Here is an 18910-nt window from a genome sequence, read left to right as displayed (position 1 = left end):
GAAGAGTACATACGTATGCTCCAAAGTAAAACTAATGGAGTAATGGGGATCATTTCATAGCTTGTCATTTTCAGGAATATGATTCTTGTCTATATAATATGATAAAACTCCAACCATATACTTTGTCACTATATATAACACCCAAATGCTCCTTATTAAAACTCAAACCCCACTCATAAATAAAAATCACCACACGCACACAGCCTCAGAACTCAGGTCAAATTTTGTTTTTCAGTCCCAAAAAAGGAAGCAACATATGGGAGCCAACATTTCAGATCTAGTTGAAAGATCACCAAAGTCATCCCAGATCCTTCTCACATTCCATTCTACTGCTAAATGGAAAGCTTACTTTGATTGCTACAAAGAAACAAACAAGCTGGTAAGTTTGACATAACTAAGCTGTAATTGTATTTATAACACTCCTAATAGTGACATATCATCTTCTGAAATTATTGGACTTAAAGAGATGATTAATCTTTCTTAATTTGTTAAAGATGGTCATTGGTTTCATGGGTACATGGTGTGTACCATGCAAATACATGGAGCCGGTTATCAGACAATTTGCTGCAAAATACACAGATGTAGAGTTCATTAAGCTTGATGTGGATGAGTTAATGGTATGATGAATATGATTCATTTCATAGATTATAAGATATATATATATATTTATATATATATATACACACAAATTTATTTTAACATTAAGATATCATTTTGACACAAATATATAAATGGAAACAGGAGGTGGCGCAAGCATTCCAAGTGCAAGCAATTCCAACATTTATACTAATGAAGAAAGGCAAGGTTGTTGAGAAGGTGATGGGACCAAAAAGGGAGGAGTGGCAGAAGCTGATAGAAAAACACAGGAACTGAGTGTGTACTTATCATATAGCACTATATTAATATCAAGTTAGGATGATTTAGGAATATAGATCGACTTTCTAATATATATTGTATTTCCTACAGAGAAGATAAGGAACCAACCATATAAGTTGCTGTTGGTGGGATCCGGATTTGGTAAATTCAGTGGCAATTTTGATGACTTCATCATATCTGGGTTGTAGGAAGAAGATCCAACAGTTTAAATTTGATATTCTATTTTAGTGTAATTTGAATTTGAACTATTGAACTATTGACCCAACATATTGAACAAAAGTTGTATTATTTTGATTGATGGGATAAACCAAAACAGTACATCATATTCCCTAATCTATACATTGAATTTCCTAAACTTACAATTTAATTCCCTAAGCTAGAATCTATATATTGAAAACTCTAAACTAGTTACTAATAACATTAGCAAGTACAAAATTTGACCAATCCTCCCTAATATGGATAATTCGGTCATCTATGTATTCCTCTACATCAAACTAAACTAAAGTTGGTCACTGCCGAATGATCTCCTTCATGAAGTATATCACATAATAGTTGCAACTTGTGTCGTTGTTTTGCTAGGTGGTGTACAATTAAAATTAAATAAACATATAAGTACTTTTACTTGAAATATGAATACTACACATATAGTTGTTTAAGATATGTGCCAATACCTTACACTAGTCTGTCTGATGTTGTTTGATATAGATTTAGAACGAATTTGGGCTATATAAATTACAGCCCCCTATACAACAGAATATGTACTCCATTAGTAAATAGAAAGTGAAAGTGAAAGTTTACTTCATTAGTGAACAAATTATGTACTTATATAGTAAATATTTCCTTCATAGTGGGGTACTTGTTCGGGTCACCATATTTCAAAGAATCCAAATAATAAATTTGTTCTTCGATCTGATTGATAACAGTCAAAAGTCAATATTACCTAATAAAACATATTAATTAAATTAGATACAGTTAAGAATGTTAAGCACAAAGATACTAAAGAAAATTAAATTATGTTTATAAAAAAGGCTCACCTGACGGTATTAAAAGGTGCGAGGAATAAATATGTCTTGTCTTTATGTTTGATGAGCATATCAGCTATATGTTGTGGCTGCCTCCTCCACTCTTCTTCTTTTCATTGGAGTTACTCATCATCAAAGTTGTATATTATGGAGACAAGGACAACATCTTCTTTTTATCTTTGATAATAAGATTGTTATACAAGTACCTAACATATAATATCCATGTTAGTTAATTATAACATCGATAATTAATTAAATGCAAAAGTGAGAAGTTAAGAAAACAAAAATTATCTCATATATACGCATATGACAGATAAACTTATCTGATCATGTTTATATACTTCCTTAACTTCATCACAGCCAAGAAAATCTGGGATACTATATCCGAAGACTTCATCGAGCATTCATATTGGAAATAAACAACCATCACCCAAGTCTTGTACACGCTTCATCAGCTAAGTACAAAACTTGATCTTCTTGGAATCCTCCGAAGATCTTTTAGACTTAGATTGTGATTTACTAATTTTTTTGCTATGTTTCTACTTCACCACTTTGGCCTTTTTTCTGTATATGAACACGTTCTTCTATATGAGTTTTGGATGTCATGAGTCATCTAACTCCTTTTCTTTGGTTTCAGAATGTTCATCTACCTGAAATTTTCAATACAAAACATATCAATTAAAGATAAGTTAATACAAAATATAATAAGCATGAGTATAACTTAATGTTAAAAATCACATAGATTAGTATTTGCTTATGAGAAAGACTTGTGTGGAGACGAAACTATGTAGAGACAACTAATAAGATCATGATAACACATTACTATTTTAATTCTAATTAAATTTAATCTTAAATGATAGCATCGAAAATCATAAAATATATTTGTCTCCAAATATGATGTATTACATGCGTCTCCACACTAATGCCGGTCTTGATTTACTGTAGTATACTTCCATTATGTTGTCCACTTGCCCCTATGATTTACTATAGTATACTGCCATTATGTTTTCCAGTTGCCATGAATTCATTTAACATGTGGGATTAGAGCAAAAGCATATGATCATTATATGCATATTCTCCTGCTCCTACATGTACGGTATTTAAAGTGGCAAAATTCTTCTAGAAGGTTGCGTAGAAATGGTACTCAAGGTACTCCTATTATATATCAAACTAACACATGCTGGAATGAGATGCCCTTCATATAATTGAACACCAGAATGTCAATACAAACCAACAAAAGTAGAATTCTTTTTTCACGCAGGATGTCAATACAAACCAGCTATGTCACATGTTAAGTATGTGGAAATGGGTTGATGACCTATAAATAAATATATATTTTTAGAGAGGGGTTCCATTTACACCAGAGTAAGTTTAAAAATTTACTCCACATCTTAGCCATCAATTCTAGGCAAATCTAATGGTTTAAATCTATCACTTATTTAAACCATTAGATTTCTCTAGAATTGATAACTAAAATATGGAATAAGTAAAAAAAACTTATTCTTAGAGTAAAGAAAAACATACTATTGAAATAATCTAATTCCTTCCCATACTTTTATGTATATATATCAAGAAACATGTGACTTTTAGATCATTCATATGAGAACTTAGTTTTAATATATACAATATTATTATATTCCAATCATATAGGGAACGACTCACAAGAGAACAATGCGCTATTTTGAGAAATGAGAACAATTAATATGAAGTATTGAATCTTATTTGATTGTTAAGATTAAATGATACATGCACATGACTATCATGTCACAAATAATTAACTTTTAATTCTAACCATCCATGATTGGTTGTAAGGCTCAGATTTATTGTACCACAGTTCTCATATGCATGATTGTCCCCTTCCCAACAAGTGTCACTCATAGGAATCAAACCTTTGACTTTTTGGTCATACTAGAAATCTAACAAGACCTTACACAACTAGATCAACACGTTATTGATGTTTTTTATGAGAATTATTCTCACTTGAGTCGCTCCCTATATATATAAATAATAATCGAGTAAAATATATAACTTACCTTAAGTTTAACTCGTTTGATCATAAACTAAATTTATTCAATTTATTGAGATAAATAATGAGTGAAATTTCTAACTAATGTGGAATTGGTTGTATTCAATGTAGCCCTAACTCACTTCTACATCTTATTTTGTTTTGCTTTCCACTAACATTTTCCTAAGCAATATGATAAGGATATGCACTCTGAAGTCAAAGTTTTGTTATATCTGTGATCTTATGCCGCATCTTGGATGGTTACGAGGTTCAACTTAAATCCTGCTCCTAATAAAGTTGTTAAGGAACACATATTATGTTTGTAACCCACAATAATAAAGTAAAAGTTAGTATCTCTTTTGGTTGGTTTCTTTCTTTATGATGTATTGTTATTCCTTCACATTTAGTTGTGAACAACAATATCATGATATACCAATAACATATTAAATATATTGAATGATCACATGAATAAACATTAAAATCTTTTATTATATTGTAACAGATCGAAACACAAGGTTTACTCCCTGATAGCAAAATTTACTCAGAAGAATTGTCATTATATCTAGGAAGGAATTAATCCAAAATCAATAAGACGAGGAATACATGGAAAAGACCTAAAAAAGTGATTTGGTAATAATAAATGACTGTATATTACTATATTTACTTGTGAATTTTTTTTAAGTTATTTACCAAGAATGCGTTGATGTGATGGTGTAAGGTTTCACTGGATCCTCAGATAAAAGGTTAAAAGTTTAATTCCTAAGAAGTAAGAACAACACTTATTGAGAGAGACAATCACATACCCAAAATTGATTAGTTTCTTACCCATATCGGTACGATGATATCCTTGGTTAAGCCAAAAAGATTATATAATGACTATCTTGATGTTTGCTTTATAGAATGTGGAGATGGGCTTATGAGTACAAAGGAGTTGAGATCTAAGGCTTCAAAGGGGGAGAACTCCACAGCTTCTACGCTATATTTGGTGATCTTTATGGGTATTTTTGATGTTGTTTAGGGTTGGAATATGAAATGTACCAAGGAAACCATGGCACATCTATGAATCCAAGAAAACACTCCCTACACCAAATAAAACCTCCCCTTTTAAAGAATTCAAGTCATTATTCTCTTTACCAACTGATGTACATTTTTATTAACAAATTCCATTGATATGCATAGAACCTTTTATTTTCTCCTTCTTAAAACTGTCAATTTTTCATTCCCTTTTTAATTTTTTTAAGCAAATGTGCTTTAGCACACAATATATTAGAAAAAGGAGTTCATACAAGTTACAAGTTCCTAAATCTATAATTAGAAAAGCCTAATAAGTTTCTATTGTACTCATTAAGGATGAAAGTAGGAGTAGAATTCCAGGAAGAATTAGTTCTAGAATTAGCCGCATGAGATACCAATTTGTCTGCACAAGAGTTTCCTTCTCGATAGATATGAGATATTTTCCAATTCATGTATTCCAAGATTTTTGTGCACGAATTCCACTCATTATGGAGAGTCCAAGGGGGTTTAGATTTGCCATTGAAAATCTCCATCACCAAAACCGAGTCCACTTCCAACCACAGTTGCCACCACCCTCTTTTGTAGGCCTTGTTGACTGCTTTAATTGCCAAAAAAAGTTATGTGTGAAGAGCACTCTGGATGTTCAAGTAACAACCAAATCCATGAAGAAAGAGCCCATTGTGATCTCTAAAAATACCCCCATCGCCAGCATGACCAGGGCAGCCTAAAGTAGCACCATCAGTTTTCACCTTAATCCAACTATTGGAAGTGCTCTGCCAAAGCACTTCTGTAATCTTAGGAGCACAGGTATAAGTGATACAGATGTTGAAGTGCGTTAGCAGGATGAGCTCTCTAAGAGAAGGATTGTCGGAGATTTTAGAGTAGTTTCCAGAGAAGGATGTGTCTCTTGATATCCTAGCAATTGCACCATTAATAAAGACATGTCTTTCCTGAAATATTATTTGATTTCTGCAGAACCAAATTGCAAAGATTGTGTGAACAACACAAATGAAGAGAAGTTGTTGAGGCTGCTTGGAAAATTTGTTCCTGCAAGATAGAATTAAATCTTTAATGGAGAGCAAATTCAGGTTTATTGAGAAGATCCACATGATCCAATTCCAAAGCTCAGTAGCAAAGTAGTAGTTAAGGAAAATATGATTCGTGTCTTCAATAGCATGGTTGCAAAAATTGCATCTCGAGGCTAGAGCACATCCTCTTCTTTGCAAGTTGTAATCTGAGGGCATTTTCCCATGAATAATTCTCATGCTATGAAGGAGTGTGAAGGAGGGATCACCTTAGACCACCCATGTTTACACGTATGAGAGGAGTTGCAGAATTTGAGACAAAATTATAAGCACCCTTTAGGGATAGCATTCCATCTTCAGAGTGCCTCCACACTAGCTTGTCCAATCCATTAGATCTGGAAGTGGTTACAATGGATTGAGCAACTTCAGGGAAATTTCTGTGCAAGGAACCAGGAATAACCCATTTAGAGTTCAAGGTGAAGTCAACCACAATAGCTAAGAGGGATTTGTGGATGTTCAATGGAATTCTTAGAGTGTCTACCATAGATTCCCCTAACCAATTGTCCCTCCAAAAGTTTATTTGCTTTCCATTCCCAGCTAACCAAATAGAATTCATGGTAGTGATTGACCAGTTTTCTTTTATTCCCTGCCAAATAGATGACTTAAAAAACCTTGTTGAAGGATCCCTGGAATGACCAAATCTTTCCCTATAGAAGACTGCCCAATCTTGAGTATCACACCTCATTTTCCAAGCCAGGCTCAGTAGGACTGCTCTGTTCAGCAGCTTGAGAAATCTCAGCCCCAACCCTCCTTCATTGATAGGGGTGCAAACTTTGATCCAGGCCACTGTGACAATCTTTTTTGTGCTAAGGTCCCCAGACCAGATGAAATTTCTAATGCCTTTGTCCACAAAATCAAGCAAAGCAGTAGGCCACTTGTAGATGAGAAAACTATAAACAAGCATGCTTTGAATAATTGATCTTACCAATTCAACTTTTCCCATTATTGATAAGGATGACCCTTTCCAAGTAGCCAACTTAGCAAGGATTCTGTCTGCAATTGGCTGAAGGTGGATTCTCCTAGGCTTACCTTTGAAGAGAGGGACCCTTAGGTAGTTGAAAGGGATTGAGCTCCTGTTAAAACTCAAGATTGAAGACAGAGAATCAATCTTCCTATATGTTGCATTTGTGATATTGAATGCTTTTTTTAAGATTGACCTGTTGACCCGAAGCTTGAGCATAGTCCATAACAAGCTTCTAAGACAAATCAACTCCCTTCTAATACTTTTGCAAAATATTAGGATGTCATATGCATAAAGAATATGTGAAGGAGTTTGCATTTTATTAGGGCCCGAAATTGTGCTGATTTTCTTATCTGTAGCCAACTTTATAATTTCCCTGCTCAGAACATCCTCTGCAAGACAAAATAGCAAGGGGGACAGGCGACACCTTGTCTTACCCCCTGGTACAGTTGAAGAAATCGATATTATTGCCATTGACATTTATTGAGAGCTTGGCAGATTTCAGAATTACCCTGGTCCAATCAATAAATTTGGAGTTGAAGCCAAAAGCTTGAAGAGTATCAAGAAGGAAGGCCCATTCAATGGTGTCAAAAGCCTTCTTCATATCAAGTTTAATATCCAAATTGCTCCCAAAAGCCTTATGATCCAAGATATTGATTGCTTCATAAGCTAGACAGATGCAATCCTTAATCTGACTATCCTTAATGAAGCCTCTTTGCTGATTGGAGATAATTTTTGGAGCAATAATAGCTAATCTATCAGCTAAAACCTTGGTGATGATTTTGAATTGGAAGTTAGAAAGGGCAATGGGTCTATAGTCTTCAACTCTATCAACACCATGCAATTTTGGAATAAGGATCAGAAAATTAGAGTTAATGTTTGGCATCAGCCAACCTTGCTTGAAGAACTGCATAACAGCATTGCACACCTCAGTGTTGATTATGTCCTGGAAATTTTGGAAGAAGCAGCCAGAGAAACCATCTAGACCAGGGGTACCCTCCTCATTAAGAGCAAACACTGCATCTTTAATTTCAGCTGTAGAAGGCAGAATGGTTAACTTGTGTTATCAGCATCAATAACCAATCTAGGAATTACATCCTGAATGAGAGAGTTTGGAACAGTTATATTGGGAGAGGCAAAGAGTTTGGTGTAGTAGTCAAGCACATGAATTTCAATTTCATCCTTAGTTGTTAAAAGAGAGTCACCATACTTCAGCATAGATAAAGAATTGGTTCCTTGTCTGATCTTAGTTACCCTATGAAAGAAACTAGTGTTTCTATCACCCATGGTATGCCAATTTATCTTTGCTTTTTCCTTCCAGAAAGCTTCTTCCACCTCAAGGGTATTCATTAGCTCAGATTGAGCCAAGTTTTCCTGCTCCAAAAGACTAGAGTAAGGACCATAGTCATTGATGGAATTCTGAATAACATCCACATTGGCCTTAGCAGAGATGACTCTTTGGTGAATATTGTCAAACACATTTCGATTCCAATTCTTGATCTCTTTTTTCAGGTTCCTAAGTTTTTGTGATAGAACAAACATAGGACAACATATAACCTCAATTCTCCAAACCTAGCAACTAATCTTCTACAATCAGAATTGAGCAACCACATTTTGTGAAATTTAAAAGAAGAGTGCCTAGGTTGCACCTAGGAATCAGACAAAACCATCAAAGGGTGGTGATCAGAAGCAAGTCTGAGCAAAGTGCTACAAATGGAATTATTCAAGGCATGTAACCAATCATCATTGATCAAAGCTCTGTCAAGCCTTTTTTTAGTAGTAGCATTACCAATTCTACTATTAGACTAGGTAAATTGAGCACCCGAGGTTGGAAGATTAATGAGCCCTGCCTTATCTATGAAGGTCTGAAATTCAGCACATGGAATCCTAGCTGGCAATCTCAGACTCCTACACTCATTAGCACCCAGGACGACATTGAAGTCTCCTATACAACACCAAGGCCCAGGGTAGTCAGATATGAGCTTGTGAACATCATACCAGAGAGATCTATGAAGAATATAGTTTGTCTGTGCATAGACAACACAAATGTATAGGATATTATTGTTTACCAACACAGATAGAGCAATATGCTGTTCAACATTCATTAACACAGAAGGAGCTAATTCAGGGTTGCAGAGGATCCATAATGAGGGGGATGTTCACCTCTATCATTCATAACTAAAAGCACAAGGTTTAAATCTTTCCAATACCTGTCTGAGACCTTTGAATGATGGATTTTAGGCTCAACAAGAAAAACAAAATCAGGCTTATTTGACAAGCAAAGATTTTTAAGATATATCTTAGTTTTATGATTCCCAAATCCCCTGCAATTCCAAAACAGGATTTTCATTGAGCAATGTTTAGGTAACCACCCCTTCGGGTATTATGAATCTGCATGGATTTGTTACTTTTCCTCAACTTCTTCCTTTGAGATTTGCTCAGAACTAATTGGAATTCTTCCTCTCCCTCTAAAGAGTCATTGTCATCTCCCCATAGTCTTCCCACTATCCTCATATCATCAGAGGCAGCCTTGCTATTCAGGTTGGCAGTTTCTTGCACAATGACATTTGCATTTGGAGAATCATCAGAGTCCGAGTCAACCTCCCCTATGATTGTGTTTAAGACCGCATCTGGATCTTGGATTGCAGGGTTCAAAGCCAAATTTTCCAGCTCAACAATGTTTTCTTCTCCACTATCAAACTCCAGGTTGATGATTAAGTCATTTATCTGTCTGGACTTAATATTGCTATCAGTGTTGTTATTTGCATGAACCTCTACCACTATAGGAGCAATATCAGGTAGGGGAGCCTTTTTTACCTTATATCTTGGAACATCTTCTACTGGAATCTGTCCTGTGTGTAGTATTTTCTGACCTTTTTCCTTACACATTGTTGTTTCATCAATAGCAGATTTCTTTGCCATCTTTTGACATTGGGACACTGGATGACCAATTGCGCTACAACCTCTGCAGATTTCAGGTAACTTTTCGTACTCAATACCAACGAAAAAGGTAAATCCTTCTCTTTCAACCAATATTTGTTATAGAAGATCCGCTAGGAGGTTAATCTCCACTAACACTTTGGCATAGTGACCAAAAGTTCTATTACTCGTTGCACCGTCCAAGGAGATGGGAGTTCCAATGCCTCCGACAATGGAGAATATTATTCTTGGGCTCCAATATTCTTGGGGAAAACCAAGAATCCTGATCCATGTTTGAGAGTGGGTTTGCTTTTGAAGGTTTGGATTGAAATCTGGAGTCCATAGGAATAACCTTAGAATTCCAGGCTTGAGACTCCAAGTTCCTATGGAGCAAACCAACCTCATATCCTCCAAGGATGAGAATGAAAACTCGTAGAACCCCTTCCCAAGAGATAGCATATTCCACTTTCCTATCATGTTCCACATAGTGCATAGTTTGGATTTCAGATCTAAAAACTTCATAGGTGAATCCCCTTTAGACAGAATGATTCTTCCATGAAGGTGTGATTTGCATCTATTCAAACCTGCTTGATAGTCAGCTTCAGGTATTTTAATGGCCACCGCATCTCCCTTGATACATGGTTGAGGGAGTTGTGAAGAAGTTATGTCACAAGTTTGCCCCAAGGTTTGTGCGAATGTTTTCCTCAGGTGAGGCTCCTTTACTTGTTCTTCTTGTCTATCCATAGATTGCCTTGCGCCATCTAAGAAGCTCCAGGGAATAAATGTTGTTGCCATGCTGTACTTACAGATCCAAGAAAGTTGGAGGAAATTTCAAAGCCCTAGTAGAGCTCCATCTAGTATGTCCATTCCCTTTTTAATGGCATCATAGATACTAACAGTTAGCAAAAAAACGAAGGGCTTATCCTTTTCTCAAAATAAATTAATAAGTTAATTGGAATAAACTTGCTCATGACACAAAGTTTTCTAAGTGGTGGTTAGAAATCAAAGATGATAAAAATGATTTTGAAACATAAATCAAATATGCCCTTTTCAATACTTGTTATTTTGAAAGTTTTGCAAATTTTATTGATTTTGTAAATATGTCGGACAAAATTGGGTATTCAAATTACGAAATTTTATTTTCTCCTTCTTAGATAAAGTAAATAGTGATTGTGTATAAATGTTTAAACAACGCATATATTTTATACTTTTATTTATAACTCTACAAGCCCATTTTTTTTTGTAAATAACATGACATGCATCATGAAAAACAAATAATCATTATTATGTTGAATTATTTTATAATTATATGAATATCCAACTTAAGGTAGATGACAAGTAGATCTCCGAGACAAATACTCAGTTACTTCTTTGTATGTGCATCAAGATTATATCTTGCTTTTACGTATCTCCATGAACAATAGAGAATCAATACAACATAGTTCTTAGGTAGAAAAATATTGTGTTGGTTTTGATATGTTTTTATTAAGATTCAAAAGAAGAAACAAATTTTAGTCATAGTCTATCATCCTCGACTTAAGAGAGTGAAGTACAACTCTATGTCCACTATTACATCTCAAGTTAAGGAGAGAAAGCATGATAATAATCGCGTCCACTTTTCCAATCCTTAGAGGTTTTAATGGAATAAGGTTTAAATAGATGCAAATATTTTTTTTCATTATTACTTACTTATTTCAAGGGAATTCAGCCCTACGTCTATTACCATATTCCAACATTGAAAATATGCTTTAAGTTAATGTAATATTAATCCTTATTGTAACTCATTGAGAAAAAAAATTCTTTATTATATATTTGAATTAATTCACGAGAAGAATATTTGTCAGTTTTGTGCCAATTATTTATTAAATAAAATGGATATTTATTATTAATTATAAAACAAGTTTAATAAATGAGTAACTATTTATTCATGTAAAAATAAAATATTTATTATTAATTATTGAAAACGAAAATTACTAAATTAATTATATAATAATAAAAATAAAATATTTATTATTAAAAAATTAAATAATAAATAAATCAAGTAAATATAAAGAGAAAATAAAAAGAAAAACCTTGCATATGACATTAGAAATGAGATGAGGATGGGCACAAATTTAGAGTCATCCCATGTGATTCTCTAGTGGTTCTTTCTTGTAGTTTTGTATGTTTGAAGGACCCATATAGTGTTTTAAATTGTGGATGCGGTTGCAATAACGGTCATGGTTACAGTTACTATGATTGCGGTTATTGCGATGCGGATTGCGGTCGTTGCGGTGTGAATTATTTTGTGAGAATAAACATATTTTTGACATCGATACGGTCTGATGCAGCCCGATGCGATTGTGTTGCAGTCTGATGCGGTCTGATGCAGTTGCGTTGCGGCTTGTTGCGGTCGCATCACCGTGAATCAGTATCATACGCAATTGCGTGTGATGCGATTGCGGCGGACACCACAATCGCAATATTGCGGCGCTCACCACAATCGCAATATAGCGGCCGCATCACGTGATGTGTTCCACAATTTGATACACTGGACCCACATAATCTATTTATAGTTGGACCTAAGAGTCTTAGTGTTAAGAAAAATGCTATTTTTGATAAGCTTGCTATCTGAAAAAATGTTAATCGATTACCTTCATTATCTCTTAAGATTATCTTCAATTTTTTATTTTTTTAAAGAGATAAATACAAACAATCTTCTTAAAAAACAATTATCTAGAACAAACTTATTTTATATTTTATTTTATTTACCTATTTATTTTTTGTTTACTTATTTAATTATTGTAATAAAGTGATAACCTTCTTTTATATAAATAAAAGGAGATTATCTTGTGAGTTTCTATTTTTTTATTAAAGGGATAAATCATAAGAATTTTCCCTTTTCGAATTATGAAAACCTAATAGTAATAATTATTTGGTACAATTTTATTATTATTTAGTTTTTATTTTCGTATTTACTTTTTACTTCAGTGTATATTTTTTGAAAAAATATTTTTTGGACTTTTTGGGCCGAACAAAATTAGGTGTTCACAGTTGATCCTATTTACTCGTTGCCTAGTAGATAGAAAGCAAACATTGTTTTTGGTGCTATCGTAATAAGTATTAAAGAAATGTGTTCAAGTTTTGTTTAGATAGAGAGAACTTACGTGACAATGTTTCACAATTTGCATGTGCATACTCTCCCTACGTAAAGCGTCTGTAACTTTTAATGATGATGTGATATGTTTTTAAAAAGAGGTAGGCCAAGAACACACCTCGGTGTACTAATGATACTTGAAAAAAACGTAAAGAAAAACCAAGAACACATGTCCTCATATTGCCAGAACTTGGGAAAAGAAAGTAAAGACAAACCAAGAATACACGTCGTTATACTACTAGAACTTGGGGAAGAAACCCATAACATATGTCATTGTATTCTCAAAACTTGGGGAATAAGGATAAATATTCATGTCATGAACGAAGACTCGAAAGTATAAATTCAAAACACATGAGACATAGAGACTTGTAAAAAATGATTTTCAACATGTAAGGCTCGAGGACGTTAAGAATGATTTTAAACTAATCAGACTTGGGGACCTCGTAAGAATGATTTTAAATGTCAGACTCAGGTGTCCAATAAGAATGACATATTTGCATGTCAAGATCGGGGACATAGAAAGTATGAATTTAAACAAGTCAGGCTTGTGGGCCTGGTTAGAATGATTTTAAACACCTACGCCAGGCTCAGGGACATGGAAAGAATAATTTTAAACATGTTAGGCTCGAGGACCTGATAATAATGATTTTAAGCACATCAAGTTCCGGGACCTGATAAGAATGAATTGTTTGCACCTTAGGTTGGGTCCCGAAAAGCATGAGTTTATACACGCCAAGATTAGTGATATATATGCAAAATTATGAAAAACATAACTAAACTCGCAATTTGCAAACAATTAAACACACAACACATTTCAAACTAAAATTAAAAACAAGAAAGAAAATAACAAAGTTTAGGGCACGAAAACAAGGAAATTGTTTTGCAAAATATCAAATGCATAAAAATAAAGTAAAGAGAAAACCACATTTGTTGCTTTGCTCAATCTTCTTCATCTTCATCTTTATCAAGGCCTTGTGATCTTCCTTCCAGCTATTGAGTGTTAGCAACAAACTCCTAATAGGTTCCACCTTGGAAGATTGGATGAGAGCCATAGATTCTTTGAAAACTTCTATACATGCTTGTAATCCGATGATAGCAAGCAATTTATTGTTGGTTTTGGAAATGTTGTTCTTCAACAGTTACTTCCAAAGTGGGGTTACCTGCCCTCTTATGTGGTGGTTGAGAAGAGGAACAGTTATAGGTGACATATCTACGGGAGTGGTAACCCGTAGTTCCTTACGAAATTTCTGTAATTTTGTAGCTTTTGTATCGCAAATTGAGCCTAAGACCGTTGATGAGGCCATTGAGGATGTACACTGGGGTATAGCTATGCAAGAAGAGCTAAACCAGTTTGAGCGTAATAATGTGTGGGACTTGGTCCCCAAACCTAATGATCATCCCGTAATTGGTACTCGATGGGTCTTCAGAAATAAACTTGATGAATCTGGCTTAATAATTCGAAATAAAGCACGTTTGGTGGCCAAAGGCTACAACCAGGAGGAGGGTATCGATTATGACGAAACCTACGCTCCTGTAGCCAGATTAGAGGCCATCAGGATGCTTCTTTCCTTTGCATCTTTAATGAATTTCAAACTTTTTCAAATGGATGTAAAAAGCGCCTTCCTGAATGGATACATTCAAGAAGAAGTTTATGTTGACCAACCGCCTGGTTTTGAAAATTTTAAATATCCGAACCATGTTTACAAACTTAAAAAGGCACTATATGGTCTCAAACAAGCTCCTAGAGCTTGGTATGACAGACTTAGTACCTTTCTTTTAGAAAAAGGGTTCGAGAGAGGCTTGGTTGACACAACGCTTTTTATTAGAAAATCAGAAAATCATGTTCTGCTTGTACAAATCTATGTAGATGACATAATATTTGGATCTACTAATGATATCTTGTGTAGAGAATTTTCTGAGATGATGCAGGGGGAGTTCGAAATGTCTATGATGGGAGAACTCACATTCTTTCTAGGATTGCAGATAAAGCAGCTAGAAAGTGGGATATTCATCCATCAGGCGAAATACTGCAAAGAGCTACTCAAGAAATTTGAAATGGACAAATGTAAGGAAGCTTCCACACCTATGGCATCTGCTTGCTACTTAGACAAAGATGAGAAAGGAAAAGCAATCGAGGTAACGAAGTATCGTGGTATGATTGGGTCTTTACTTTACTTAACTGCAAGTAGACCTGATATCATGTTCAGTGTATGCATGTGTGCGAGATATCAATCATCACCTAGAGAATCACACTATATAACTGTTAAAAGAATCATGAGATATCTAAAAGGAACTATTAACATGGGATTATGGTATCCTCGGGATGCCTCACTATCCTTGGTGGGTTATTCCGATTCCGATTTCGCCGGATGTAAGTTGGATCGGAAAAGCACTAGTGGTACTTGCCACCTATTGGGCAGTTCATTAGTAGCATGGCACAGCAAGAAGCAAGCCTGTGTTGCTTTGTCCACCGCTGAAGCGGAATACATTGCCGCTGGTGTGTGTTGCGCTCAAATCCTTTGGATGAAGCAGCAACTTAAGGACTTTGGTCTTAAACTTGAAAAGATCCCAATAAAATGCGATAATACAAGTGCCATTAACCTATCCAAGAATCCCGTTTTGCATTCTAGAACAAAGCATATAGAAATTAGACATCATTTTTTGCGTGACCATGTACAAAAAGGTGACTGTGTTCTTGAATTTGTGGAAACATCTAAACAGTTAGCAGATATTTTCACCAAGCCCCTTCCCAGGGATACCTTCTATGTTCTAAGGAGAGAACTAGGAATTCTTGATGAACAATATCTTGTTTAAAAAAAAAAATGTTTAGCTGTTTGCATAAATTGTCTTGCTTCTCTATGCCTATGTGTTTCATGTTTGAATGATATATGTTAAAAATGCAAAAATATATCTCTTGATTAACTTCTTAATGTGATTATATTATGTCTCGATAAATCTGTTATAATGCATACGTGTGTCCTAAAAAGTCGAAACCACTCTGCTGCCTAAAAACGAAATTTTCTCTGATTTAATCGATTATGCAAATAGTTAATCGATTACCTGGGCTTCATTTCTGGAAAATTCAAATTTTTAAAAATTTAATCGATTAAACAGCCCGTTAATCGATTACCTGGGCAATTTTTTTTGAAAATTCAAATTTTACACTGTTTTAATGGATTAAACCATCCCGTTAATCGATTAAAACCAGTACGTTAAAGGCAAACAGTGTCTCGGTGTTGTACTTTTTTTTACATTTTCGCAACCTCTTTGTGCCTTGATTTTCTGAAACAGCAACAATACTAATCCAGGTGCAATAGGATTAAGTAAACCTCACCCTAAACCTCTCAATCCTTCCAAAATCGCTCTATTTTCATCCAAAATCCACTCAATTCCGAATCATCCAATCCAAACCCTAGGTTAGGCTTTGCCCCTCTGTTCATCAATCTCAGTTTCGAGTTCATCATCTTCAATGGAGCAGAGTCGTCCAAAGCGGGTCAAGACTACAGCAACGCGCATTCGAAGAAGGGAAACCGGCTCACCCTCCACTCGGGACCGCGGTGACCCCTATTATTCCCTCATTTTGCAAGAGACCCGGTTGGCAAAATTTCAAGGCCGCAAGCCTACATACATCAGGTATGCCGACTTAACCTGGTTAGCGGAACAAAACTTTAGTTTTCCGCATGACATGGAGGCTCAAGGAGCCGTTCAGTTTTTGGAATTGAAGGGACGCGTATACCCTGCTCTAGTTAGGGAATTTTACGCTAATTTTAGATACAAGGATGGCAAATATTGGTCCATGATTTCCGGTAATTTGTTTGAGATGAGTGAGGATTTATTTCTGAATGTTGGAGGTTTATCGTCGTCTGGTTTTGGAATAGGGGATTGTTCTTGGGTCAAGGACAATTTTGATCCCGTTGATGTGTACAAGTCATTCCTTCGGGGCCCTCATCTGTATATTCAGGGTCAACTGACCAAGGCAGGGTCACTTTCTGTTGAGAACAGGTTATTGCATTATGTTATTGCTTACATATTAGTGCAGCGGAACACTAATCATGCACAGCCTACTGTGAATGATTTGCGTTTCATGTATGCTGTAAAGAATAACGTGATGATCAATTGGCCTGAGGAAATTCTAAAAATCATGAACAGCGTTTCATTGTCTCAGTCCAAGCTGCTCCCGTATAGCATTTTCATATCCCGCATTGTTGATTATTTGCGCATTGACATTTCTGATACCATCATTACTGAGTACACTGATAAAGATCACTTGGTGGGTGAGAGTCTCATTCATAAGATGGGAATTTACAAGTATGGTACTACATGGCAGTATCAGGAGGACTATACCACCTTTGATCTGGACTTGTCGGATAATGAGCATCAGGAGGATTTGGGTAATCAGAATGCAACTAATCAGGGGGAGTCGTCTGGAACAGCACCTCAGAGCTCTGTGTTTGGTTTAGCTCAGATGGAAGCCATGGAACAACGACTTAACAACCGCATGGATCTGCACTTCCAAGGGCTGAAGGACTCTTATTTTGCAGGTATGGAGCAATACGAGGAACGTCAGAATGCCTACACCGATAACAAAATTCAGGAGCTGAGGACTATGATTCAGTCTACCGCTGAGGCTCAGAATGCCATGTTCTGCTCAGAATTTCAGAAGCTGTCTATGCTTATCCAGGGAAATCAGAACACTGCTGTGCCTGATGATCAGCCTGTCTATCCTCCGCCTCAACCTTAGTTTAGCTGACCTTAGACCTAGGTTATCCTATCCTTAGGTTTATTTTTATCTTGTGGCACCTTCTGGATTTAGTTATCGTTGTTGCTTTCAGAACTGATTCGTATTTTGCTTTTTGTCTTTTATATTGACTTTATGGCCTGTACTATTTCATGACTTTCTTTACTCTTTATGCTATGCAAATGTTTTTGTTTTTGCTATAATTATGTCAAAATAGCTTATTTGCCTTAGTGAATGGATCTTGATCATTTGAGATTTAATAATGCTTACAATGCTTAATATTTGATTAAATCTTGTATGCCATTCTCACTTCTTATTAGCTATTTTTTTGTCCAATAAAGCGCATTTGTTCAATTTACCCATAAATGAAACAGGTTAATTTGTTAAAACCCAAATTAATTCATTAACATTGTTTTATGATTAACTAATATCTCTTCCTAGCTTTTTTGACCTGGGTTATCTTTTTGATAATGTCAAAAGGGGGAGAAAGGTTGTTTTGTTGCTTCTCAATTGTGCAGGTTGATCGTTATAACAGCTTCCGATAAATGTGCGCATTCCATCAACCTTGCCAACACAATCTTCAAGCTTATTCATCAAGCAATTGTTACTTTAAAATTGATGAACTTGATGTAGAGTTTGTCATCATCAAAAAGGGGGAGATTGAAAGTGTGCATGTCAAGAGGAACACTTTGGAAAGCTCTCCTTGAACGTCATGGTTTTGATGAGGACAACGTGTGCCTAAAAGTGCTTGAAGATAACCAACAATCCAACGTGCTTGAGTCTTTTATTTGGTACTAGGCTTAGACTAGTTTCTAGTTTAAGTTGAGTCGAAGGCTTAGGGCACCTAAAACATGTCTCATATGCATTTATCTTTAAATCATTTCATCCATGAGATATGTTCATTTGATAATATGTTCATGCATTACATAAATACATGTATATATGCATTCTAGGCATAAAACTAAGTGTCAAACATGTATTATCTAAGTGCATAACATATTTGATGTTTTCTATTTGAAAATACATATTTTATTTAGTGTTAATCGATTAACCATACCTTTAATCGATTAACCCAACTGCTGTGTAAAGTGGTTGCCACTGGAACACGTTTTTGTAATGCAGTTAATCGATTAAAGGTTTACGTTAATCGATTA

General features: G+C 35.2%; 1 protein-coding gene across 1 annotated transcript; it reads left to right on the top strand.

Moving 5' to 3' along the window:
• The first annotated feature begins 241 nt into the window (after positions 1-241).
• On the top strand, positions 242-1007 carry LOC109340960 (thioredoxin H2-like). Its single transcript, XM_019578733.1, has 3 exons — positions 242-379; positions 495-617; positions 742-1007. Exons 1-3 carry the CDS (start codon positions 257-259, stop codon positions 871-873), a joined length of 378 nt encoding a protein of 125 aa, XP_019434278.1. The 5' UTR covers positions 242-256; the 3' UTR covers positions 874-1007.
• Positions 1008-18910: the final 17903 nt, after the last annotated feature.

Source organism: Lupinus angustifolius, unplaced genomic scaffold (genome assembly GCF_001865875.1).
Source record: "Lupinus angustifolius cultivar Tanjil unplaced genomic scaffold, LupAngTanjil_v1.0 Scaffold_303, whole genome shotgun sequence".
NCBI lineage: Eukaryota > Viridiplantae > Streptophyta > Magnoliopsida > Fabales > Fabaceae > Lupinus > Lupinus angustifolius.
Note: the sequence above shows the minus strand (reverse complement) of the source record. Positions and strands in the feature narration are given on the sequence as shown.